At 42.2% G+C, this 11,430-nt stretch overlaps 1 protein-coding gene across 1 annotated transcript in view; it reads right to left on the bottom strand.

The window, feature by feature from the left end:
• Magoh (mago homolog, exon junction complex subunit) overlaps positions 1–7,822 on the bottom strand; it is an 8,547-nt gene extending 725 nt beyond the window's left edge. The window contains exons 1-4 of the mRNA XM_008837287.2: positions 7,638–7,822; positions 4,943–5,001; positions 4,253–4,363; positions 1,224–1,306 (exon numbers count right to left, since the gene is read on the bottom strand). Coding sequence (XP_008835509.1) covers positions 1,224–1,306; positions 4,253–4,363; positions 4,943–5,001; positions 7,638–7,725 — 341 coding nt within the window. The 5' untranslated portion in view covers positions 7,726–7,822. The remainder of the gene's footprint in view (positions 1–1,223; positions 1,307–4,252; positions 4,364–4,942; positions 5,002–7,637) is intronic.
• Positions 7,823–11,430: the final 3,608 nt, after the last annotated feature.

Genomic DNA, 11,430 nt, shown 5'->3' with positions numbered 1-11,430 from the left:
CCTCTACCTCCCAAGTGCTGGGATTAAAGGCATGCACCACCACACCTGGCCACTATATTTCTTATGCTTTTTAAAAACTATATACACAGTTGGGGATGTTACTTAGTGGTGAAGCACCTGCCTAGCGTGTGCAAAGCCCTGCACTGTGTTCAATCCCCAGAACCACAAACAAAAAGTCCCCCTCCCGCCGCATTTTTTGTTGGTGTTGCTGTTGTTTGAGACTGCATCTTGCTATACAGACCAGAGTGGCCTCAAACTAGAGATTCTCCTGCTTCAGCTCCCAAGTACTTGGGATTCTGAGCATGCAGTACCCATGGCTAGCTCCTATGTATTTTCTAATACATGGGGGAACACTGGGCATTCATTACTTTCAGAATTGGGAAATTTTTTTTTCAAGTCGTAGTAAGCAGGACTAACAGGATGAAGATTATGATGCCATCACTAGCTAAGAAGGGAACTGTCTAAAGAAAGACAAGTATGCCCAACATTTACCTAATGTGAACCACAACTCAAAATCCCCAAGACAAGAGCCAGGGCCTGCCAAATTCTAAGGACTCCTTGAAGCATATACATTCACATCTCAGTGTTATAATTTGTATCACTGACATGATTTTTAAAATTTAGATACAAGATTTCACGCTTCACTGAGACTGCTCAAGATGTGCTAGGCTGAACGATCAACACTGAGAAAGCTGGCTGCTCAGTGACTACAATTTTTTCCAAATACTGTTCAGCCTTAGTTCATTTTCTCTTCTAGCTGCTCCTATGCATTTCTCTATGTGTCACTGAGAAGGAGACTGAATGACAGAACCAAAAGTAAAAGAAGCAATCTTTGAAAGTACAATTGCCTCAGATCCATAGGTTCTGCATCTGTGCGTTCAACCACCTATAGACATAGTTAGGCTTATGATGATTATGGTACATTGTAACTATTTACACAGCATTTACACTGAACTGGGTACTATAGAGAGGAGTTATGCAAATAGGTGAGGAACTTTATCTGAGGGTCTTGAGTATCCAAAGATTTTGTTGCCTATGGAGGTTCATTCACCCATGATCCTGAGGAATGACTGTAGTGAGGAGCCCCTTCTGAGAGAGGACAACATTGCCCACTTCTGTCTTGCATTTGTACCACATCTTCCCATCCTGGCCCCATGTAATTGATGCTTTCTTATCAATCTCCAAATCAGACAGAACTGGATGTAAGGATCTCATATACTTACTTAGATTGGTTGACATCAATAAGGGAACCAATTTTTGATGTTGTGAAAGAAATGTGTTCATCTCCAATAACAATTTCAAGCTCCTAGAAAGATTTAAAAAAAAAAAAAGAAAATCAAAGGCAGAATTAGATTATTTGTCAGGCACACAGGACAAGGACTCATTACTTGCCAAATCATCCAAACTCGACTACACATGGTCAAGTAAGCCAGGGCAGTTAACTCTTAAACACTGAAGTGTGCTGAGCACTAGAGACAGACAACACTGGTTTAACACCTGCAAGGCTCATCTCCTAAGAGGAAGTCGTGTACTAAAGGCTCAGTAAAGACTTCTGAGATTCATAAGAATTTACTAACTTTGTATGTGTTCTCATTGTTAACAATGTGGAGCACCACTGTCAAAGAACCTTTTTTGGGCTACATGGGATAAGTATTCTAGATCTTAGGTTTGCTGTCCCCTTGTCACTAGTTATATGACCTTAGGTTTAATTTCTCAATAGTAACACAATTACCATAAACCTTCAAAATATCTATGAGGGTGAATGCTAAGCCAAGTGGAAAGAATACACTCCAGTTTTTGGAGATAATGAAGGGAACGGGAGATGGGCATAAACGTTGTAGTATTTCTTTTATGAAGTAAATGTGTCTAGTTGTTTTATTGCCTGGAATACAGAATGGTAATTTTCAACTACAAAGCTTTCAAGAATTTGCAGCTGACCTGGTCCTTGTACCCTTGTGAACTAATTCCTCATCCTTGCTCTTTTGGATGTACCTGACTGTCTTGAAAAAGGGTTTCCAAATTACAGATTTTAAGGTGTGGCCAGATGCCCAGATGTGCAGATGCAGGTCCCATGACCCTCCCAGCCCTTCCTTCACTTAACTCTGAAGATGTCATGTATCTGGCTTGCAGGACAGTCGGAGAGCTCATGTCTATAACTGGGTCCATAAGCATTGCACTAGCCTATGGGAATCTGTAGTGTTTCTTTTGAAAAAGAAAAGGGGCCCCCAAGATGGCTCTAAAGGCCTATATGGTTGCTTATGTTTCAATTTTATTTTTTTGCCATTTTCTTGCTGAAGTAAACTTCACTTCCCAACCTTTGTTACTATAAACAATATGGCAAGATTCTAGGACTGGGGGCTGAGCTGATAACAGAACATTTGTACTAGTCTGAGGGTTAGTATTTTCCACTCTGCCAGACACTACCCAAACTGTTCTCTAATGTAGTTGTACTCATATTTATTTTCACTAGTAGTATGCGAACTCTTTTTCTCATATCCCCTTGAGAACTTGGGTGAGGCTTAAAAAAAAAAAAAAAAAAACAGCAAAAATGTGGTCTTTTTGTGGCCTTGATCTCAGAGATCCACCTGCCTCCTAAGTGCAGGAATTAAAGGTGTGTGCCACCATGTCAGGCTTAGGATGGGGCCTTTTTAAAAAATTGCTATTTATTATGCTATCGAGTCTGAAATGTATCTCATTGTTGTTCTAGTTTTCACATTTTACAAAGATATCTGTAAATCTTTTCCTGTTTATTGATCACTTATCTGAGCCTATAAATTGCCTACTTATAATAACCTTTGCATATTTTGCCACTGAATTTTTTTTTACTGTGGCTTATGTTTCTATTTTGATGTCCTTTGTCAAAGACATTTTAAATTTAATGAGGTCAAATTTACAAATCTTTTTCTTAAAGGAATTTTTAAAACTTATCTGTGTACATTGTTTCCTCAGCATATGTGATGGGACCTCTCTCAAATAAGGACCCATAACCTACTATGGATCAGGCTAGGTCAAAGAATTTTTTTTATAGATGATCAGATTTTCTTTGATCCATCTCAGGGAAGAGAAAAAAAATTTAGTGGTATAAAGGATTGAACCTTGAGCCTTCTACATTTGAGGCAAGTTGTCACTGAGCTACAGAGCTCTATCTTCAGCTTTTTAGTTCAAGACAGGGTTTTACTAAGTGGCCCAGGCTGCCCTCAAACCTATTATATAGCCCAGGGAAGCCTTGAATTTGTGATCCTCCTGCCTCAGTGTCCCAAGTAACTGGGATTACAGGTGTGTATCACCTTACCTAGCCTAATTTTTGGTTTACAATTTTTTGTGTGGGGGGATCAAACTCGGGACCTTGCACATGCAAAGCAAGTGCTTTACCATTGGCTATACTCCTAGCCCCAAGAAACTGTAATTTCTTTTTTTACATTTACTTGTCTCAAAAAAAAAAAAAAAGAGGGTTTCTTAGATGAGATGGACAGACAACACTGAGGAAGTGACAGCTGAAGATCTCAATAATAGTCTTGTAGCATTAATGGAAGACAGACAGAATACGGCAAGATTTGTGGCAAGATTTAGGGGTTAGTCATCGCCCAAAGAATAAGCCTGGGTGTGTTGGACAGAAATGAAGATCTACTATCGTGGAGTCTGAATGCAGTGAGAGGCTACAAGTGACAAAGATAAGGCAGAAAGTTGGAGTGTGAAGTGCACTGAGAAGTCACTGGAGTTTAAAATCAGTGGTAGCCATAAACAAATTTATAGTTTAAAAGATCCCACCGGCTTTTAGTATAGAAACAGTTGTACAGGACAAGAGGAGAAATAAGAAATCAGAAGTCTGGATTAGTAATCAAGATAGTAATCAAAGTGCAATTATCTTTTATGTTTTAGTTAGTAAAATGGTCTTCAAGATGGTAAGCAAAAAATTTAAATAAATATAACTTTTATCTTTGTATCCTCCCCAATGCTTTGTACTAAGTAGTTACTCAGGAAAGTAAGGTGTGGTCAGCAAAGGCTTTGGTGGGGGTGGGGAGGTGTCACAAGAAGAAATTTAGGCCAAGGTACTCCTAGTCTGCTTCATGCAGAATTCAATCTCTCTCCCTCTCTCCCTCCCTCCCTCCTTCCTTCCCATGTTCTCATTCTCTCCCTGTCTCTCTCTCTCATGCGCTCGCAGGCACTCACTCTCTCACTCTCTCCCTGAGAGTCAATGTTGTGAAGAGAAATAAACCTCATCTTTGCAAGTACTAGTCAACAAAACACTTACTTGCCGGCCTACTCTATCAGGAGGGGGCCACAAAGCATCATCTTCTTTGGTGATTTCACTGTCATCAATAATTCTCTTTAATTCTTCCATCACACTTTTATGTACATAAGCCTGAAATCACATTTTAAAACATGTTGTCACTCTCAGCAGCACTCAGAAAGTGACAGAAGAATGACTGCTCCTGAAGACCTATTTCTAGCACCTCTGTAAATAGGAAGACACTCACGCCTTACCTCAGCCTGCTGAAGAGGAGGGTCATGGCCAGAAGTTCGCTAGCTAGCTGTTACTGTCTATCCTCCCCTTTCCCTTTCACACGCAAATTCGATGCTCTCTTTATTGAGTGCAATGTGCTAAAAATATATTTTAATTCCATGATAGCACTTAAGAGTTAGGGGATAGGTTTATTTTCCTGCAGATGAAGAAATATAGACCAAGTTCAGCCAGGAAACTTGTCTGAGGTCACATGATTAGTAAGGAGTATATTGAGGGTTTAAACCAAAACATGCTAGACTTCAAATAACTACTGGTAATTGAGTCAGCACTGTAAAAGAAAATACAAACTAAAAATGAGAAATAATCTAGCTGTTTAGAGGTATGTGCTTATCCCCTAGTCTTTATCTTTCAATCTTATTACTAGAAAGAACGAAAATAATGTACGACAAAAGGCTAACTTGAAGGAAAGGATCATACCTCTTTTCGAATCATGACATCATTTTTATAATTACTGTTGTTGGCATATCTCAATTTCCCTGTGAGAAGCAAAAAAAAACAAAGTAATGTAAAACAAAAACTTGAACAACGCATCATTAGTCTACCAACACTATCAGCTCTGCCTAAATTGTATCCTATTCTTCAAACAATCTAATAGTTGTAGTTCTTATGCCATTGGTGGTTTTTGGTCTTTTTTTTATTTAATGTGTATGTGTGTATTGCCTTCATGTAGGTAAGTGCACCTGTGTCATGCAATGCCCGAGGACAGAAGAGGCTGTCGGATCCCCTGGAACTGGAGTTACTGACAGTTGTTAGCTGCCATGTGGGTGCTGGGATTCGAACCTGGGTCTTCAGCAAGAACAGTGTTCTTAACTGCTGAGCCATCTCTCCAGCCCCTAAATGTGTAACCCAGGCTGGCCTCGAACTCCAGATCCTCCTGCCTCTGCCTCTTCAGCATATCCTACTGGCGTGTGCTACCACTATCTGGCGCCCTTGGTGTTTCAATACTAGTCTTTACAGTGCTTCACTTTAAACTACTAAACTAGCTGACAATGGGAGATCAAGCAAAACGCAACTGTGGTGTGGTAAAAGAACACAGGCAGGCCCTTTTGTGACTTTGGCAAATCATATTTCCACAGGTTAATGTCCTCAGCTGGAAAAGGGGATTCTAATTATGTGCACAAAGGATGTGCTGATACTCACCTGGATTGTGAAGATTTGACAACTATAGGATAACACACATACACACACAGAGTATCTATTTCTGTGTGATTTTAAATTTAGCATTTATAGTTCATAAGGCCTTTAGTGCATGTGTACAACCACCAGGCTAGTTTGGGCATATGGAGGGGCGAAGAAGATAAAAATAGAAGGTATGATTTTTCCACTGCAGAAGACACTTGTGAAAAGAGCCAAATAATTTATTCTAACAGTTTTTGCACTATTTCTCTGCCTCAAATCTCTTCCTTTTTGGTGAATTTTTTATTTAAAGGTCAAGGAAATGTAGAAACCAGTCTATGCAATTACTTACTCTGATACTCTGATACTGTCAATAGCTTTCCTCTGCCTTCCTGACAAAATTCCAACTCCTTAACATGGCATACAGCTGAGTTCCAGCTGCTTTCCATCCACACTCCTACGACATTCTACTCACACAGCTGGAATCAAACTACTTTGTTTTTGCCTGAAACATCCCACACACGCTTTAGCTTTCAGTCTCTGTGAATACAGTCCAAAACACCACATCTTTCCTTGATCCCTTAATCAACTCCTACTTTACTGTACACTCCCCTACACACACACTTCTGCCCCAGCTCAATTTATACAGGAAGCTTCCTCTGACCCTCAGCCTAGATTTAGGGCTTCTTTCCCAAGTTTCCTCTTTCTACCACAATACCTAATACACTTATTTTCAAGTCTATAGCCTCCTCAGTTGAGATTTGTCAGATTTATCTCTATGTCCCAATTCAGTCACAGAATCTGTTTTCTTTTTGAAACAGGGTCACCCATAGTGAGGGTCTACTCACTATGTAGACCAGGCTGGTCTTGAACTCAGAGATCTGCTAGCCTCTGCACTCAGCTGGGATTAAAAGCAGCCTGCCTCTGCCTCCCCAGTGCTGGGATTAAAGACCAGTGGGATGATGCCTGGCTCTGTTGTTTTGGTTTTTGAAACTTGGTTTGACATAGCCCAGGCTGGCCTCAAGATTATTACATGGCTAAGGATAACCTTGAAAGTTTGCTCCTCATGCTTTTACCTCCTGGGTGGCATGTGCTACCATGTCAAGTTTTATGTGGTACTGGAGATGTTTTCTAGGGTTTCATCCCTTCTAGGTAAGCACTCTACCAACTAAGTTACATCCCCTGCCCTCAATTTGCTGTCTCCAAAAGTATCCTAATCTTCTCCACTTCTACTGTCCTAGTCCCAAACAATAGCTCTTCTGTCTTGACAATCAACTTGCCTATTCAGTATCTAACAGCTTTTCCAAGAACAGATCACATCTTTTCCCTGCTTAAAACTTTCCAATTGTTTCCTGCTGCACCTATTCATGACCTATAAAATACATAGCGAGGCCCAAGCCTAACATCCTCCCTGGTCTCTCAATCCCTTATTGTCCCTCAGCCACAGCAGCCACCTGAAGCATGCCAGGCTCTTTCAGGCCCTATGGCCTTAACACTTGCAACTCCCTCTGCTGAATGCTTTTCTTCCAGCACTTCACAGGTTGGCCCCCATCTTGTCAATTAAGGCTCTGTTGAAATATCCACTCTTCAGAGAGCTCTCTAAAAGCTACCATATCTCAAAGCAGTCTATCCAGCAACTACTCCAACATTTGGGGGGGTTTTCTGATCACTTATCACTATCGAAAATCATTTTTGTTTATAGTTTCTCCCAGCACTCAAGCTCCATGACAGTTTGTCTATCTTCATTATTCCGTCCTTAGAGGGTGGAACACAGCCTGGCCTAAAATGGCACTCAACCAATCTCTGAGGAAATGTAAGCAATCTGGGTTTTCACCAAGTTGCTAAACAGATGCCCCTGCGTATGGACTGAGAGAACCAAAGAAGAGCAAAGGAAAGCGCCTTTCACAGCCCAACTACATTGGTTTGGGTCCTTTCCTTCTCTAGTTCCCCGCCGCCTGGCCCGGCCCGGCTTCCTGAGGCCCGAGACCGTTCTTACCGTCAGGTCGGAATTCGAACTCCAGGAACTCATGACCGAACTTGCCTTTGTGACCCACGTAGTAACGCAGGTAAAAGTCGCTCTCCATGGCTCTCAAGCGAAAATCAAGACCGAATCGCAGGAACAGACCACACTGCGGCGGTCTGCGCCTTAAGCTGGCGTCCCGTGGCGCGCGGAAGTGACGTCACAACAGTGTTGCCAAGAGTTATGGTTCCAGAGGCTGGAACCAGATGCCGGCCCCCCTCGCCCTGAGGCGGAGCTTGGCGGCGACGTGGCGGTGTTCCCTCCCGCAGCACCTAGACTGGCAGCGGCTGGTGGCCGCTGGTGGGCCCACCTCAGTTTAAAAGACGCTTGGAGCCGGTGTGGTGGCGCACGCCTTTAATCCCACCACTCCGGAGGCTGAGGCCGGTGAATCTCTTTGTGTTCAAGGCCAGCCTGGTCTACATAGTGAGTTACAGGCCAGCTGGGGCCACAGGGAGACCGTGTCTCAAAAAGACCAAAATAATTAATTAATCAAATGGCAGAAAGGATAAAATTCTGGGTAAGTGCCGCTGTGTTAGTTCCAGGCACTCTCCATTGTGGATTAGGGGGTGGTGTCTCTGAGCAGCTTTCTTAAGAGACAGTTAAGCCACTTTATTTTTCGACACAGCCCAGCGAGGTCACAAACTCACAAGCCTTCAGCTTTAGGGTCATGGGTGCTGGATTAAAGGCGTGCGCCACCACGCCCGGTTTATTTATTTATAGGCAGGGTCTCACTACATAGTGTAGGTGGTTCTGGAACTTTGGATCCTTCTGCCTCATCCTCCAGACTATCACCACTCATACACAGCCTCTGCCTTTCATTTCTACCTAACTTCCCGCTTCGTTGATCTCTAAGATAGGTGCTGTGAGTGGGTGATTAACTCTGGATATTGGATTCTCCAGTCATTTTACCCAGCAGTAAGATGGCTGTATGTTGGTGGAATTGTTTCACTGAAGCCTCTGAAAAATACCCAAACTTTGAGTCAAGCTTTTGGGGCCACTGCCCAAGAAGCTCATTTTAAGAGCCAAAGTTGATGTAAATTGGACTGATAATCTGATTCTTTTTCCTAGTCTTCACATTTCATCATGTCCGCTTGGAGCAGGGAGGGGGACATTTGTAGCAGAATATAGAGTGGATGTGCCAGAAGGAGAGAACATCACTGGAGATTTGGGTTGGAATCTCTTATTTAATAGCTTTTCATTATGACCTTGCGTGAACAGATTCACCATTTTAGACCTTAGTTGTCTTCTCATTAAATATGCATAATAGAGGGATGGGGAAATAGTAAGAGGATCTGAGGTTGATCTCCGGCACCCATGTGAAACGGAAAACAAAACACGTGTGGTGGCACACTTTGTAATCCCAGCACTGAAGCAGAGATAGGAGGGGACCTGGAACTTCCTTGCCAGCCAGCCTAACCTCATCATCCACTTGTTTTTTGAGAAATGATGCTCCAGGTTGACCTATGATGCACATATGCACCCATCCACTCAAACAGAAAAAGAAAATGAGCATAGCAAGGCTGGGGATGTAGCTTAGTAGTGGAGTGTTTGCTTAAAATGTGCAAGGCCCTGGGTTTGATCCCACACAAATGAGTCCTGACAGGACTATGGTAAAAATAGGAAACAATCTACCGTTGGAAATACCTTGACAATTGTAAACTGCTGTAAACATCACAAGGAATTTTTGCTACAAAACACTGGATATGTCAGGCATGGTAGTATACACTTGGGAGGCTGAGACAGGACTGACAAGAGTTTGAGGCCAGCCTGGGTTTCAGATTGAGACTTTGTCTCAAAAATCAGACCAAACCAATTAAATAAAAGCCACTGGATGAGTAGTTATAAGGGATTTGTACACAAAGCGATAACTACCAAGTTTTTAGAGATCTAACATGTATGACACATATGTATGAGGGCTGAGCCTGTCTTCAAGAGCTTATTTGAATTATCACAAGCTTGAGATAACTGAAGCATATGGAGACACTAAGAAATTGCTACAGGTTATTTTCCATGAGTGAACTTACAAAAATGATATGCAATGGGTAAATGTACACACCTGGGAATGTGACAAAGTAGAAATTTAAAGGGCATTTGACCTAATGAGGGTATAAAGTAACCCAGGTTTTGGGATATGAGGGAACATGGTACAACCGGAAGAGCATGGTTTGTGTGTCCTCAGTGCCTCACAAGAGTCAGTATTATATACTAAGCATCTATTCGTCTACTAGACACAATGTGAGGAGGCCCTTCTTTTAGATTTTGCAGTGGAGGCAATGAAGGTGCAAAGAAACAATTGCAATACAGTAATTCAATTTACCAAGAGAAGCAGTGACACTGGAAGCATGTGGGATGGCTCGTAATCCAATGAAAAGCCTAGAGAAGGCTTTTTGAAAGCAATGTTCCAGACAAAGCCTCTGAAATGTTTGGTTAGATTACAATACAGTGAGTGATAAAGTTGAGAAGGGGCAGAAGCCAAATCATGAAAGACCTTTAGAATTTCATGTTGTATCAAAGAGTTTGGGCAAACCCGAAAATATTGGGATTAAATGTAAGGGAGGCAGTTAAAAGGGCTTTAACCAGGGAAGTGGTGGTAACAATCTATTACATTAAAAAAAATCTGTGTGTGCAATGTGTGGGCACATGCATGGGATTAGAAGACAATTTGAAAGATTGAAGGATTTGGGTCTCTCCTTCCACATGGGTTCCTGGGGCCTAACTCAGGTCCTTAGGCTTGATGGAATTTTAGAAAGATCACTTTGGCTGTCATGTAAGCTAGATTGGAAAATGGAAAGACTAGAAGGAGCATAACATTTGAATAAGTAACCCATGAGGGTAGTAATATAAGATGATGATGGCCCACACTCAGGTAGTCATGATGCAAACTGAAAAATGGGTAGGCTTGAAATGGAATACCTCAATGTGAAGGGTAGGCAAAGAAGACTAAGCAGTGGCCAAAAAAGTAGGGCGAACCTGGGAATGGAGCCCAAATAAGAGTAATCCAAGAGTGGGGGCTGGAGAAATGGCTCAGCAGTTAAGAGCACTGACTGTTCTTCCAGAGGACCTGGGTTTGGGTCCAAGCACCCACACAACAGCTAACAACCATCCTTAACTCCAGTGCCAGGGGATCCAATGCCCTCTTCTGGCCTCCATGGGCATTGCATGACCCAGGTGCACTTACACACATGCAGACAAAACACCGATACACATACAATAAAATAAAATAAAAAATATTTAAGAGTATTCCAAGAGTGGCCAACAGTGTTATAGGGAGGAGAAGGCCTGGAAGTGTTTGCAAGATTTATCACAAAGGAGGGTCCTAGATGACCTTGGTAAAAGCCATCTCAGTGGTGTAAGTGGCAGGTCAGAAGCATTGGTACACAAAAATTATGGAAGCATAAAATAATCTAACCCAGCCGGGTGTGGTGGTGCGCGCCTTTAATCCCAGCGTTTGGGAGGCAGAGGCAGGTGGATCTCTGTGAATTCAAGGCCAGCCTGGTCTACAAAGTGAGTTCCAGGCCAGCTGGGGCTACGGGGAGACCCTGTCTCAAAAGACACCCCCCCCCCAAAAAAAATTATCTAACCCAGACTAAGAGACCAGAAGGAGAAGGAAGCATTGCCTAAATTGAGAACTCAAGGACAAATAGGCTGGCCAGACAGAGAAGATCTAAGCAGAGAATGCTACACATGCCGATGTTATTTAGGGCTTCTAAAAATAACTGGTTTGAGGCAGATATTTTACCCATTTCCTTATTTATAATCCTATAAAATA

This window comes from Nannospalax galili, unplaced genomic scaffold, assembly GCF_000622305.1.
Source record: "Nannospalax galili isolate Female #2095 unplaced genomic scaffold, S.galili_v1.0 scaffold1878, whole genome shotgun sequence".
Taxonomy (NCBI): Eukaryota; Metazoa; Chordata; class Mammalia; order Rodentia; family Spalacidae; genus Nannospalax; species Nannospalax galili.
This window is presented reverse-complemented; position numbering and strand designations above follow the sequence as displayed.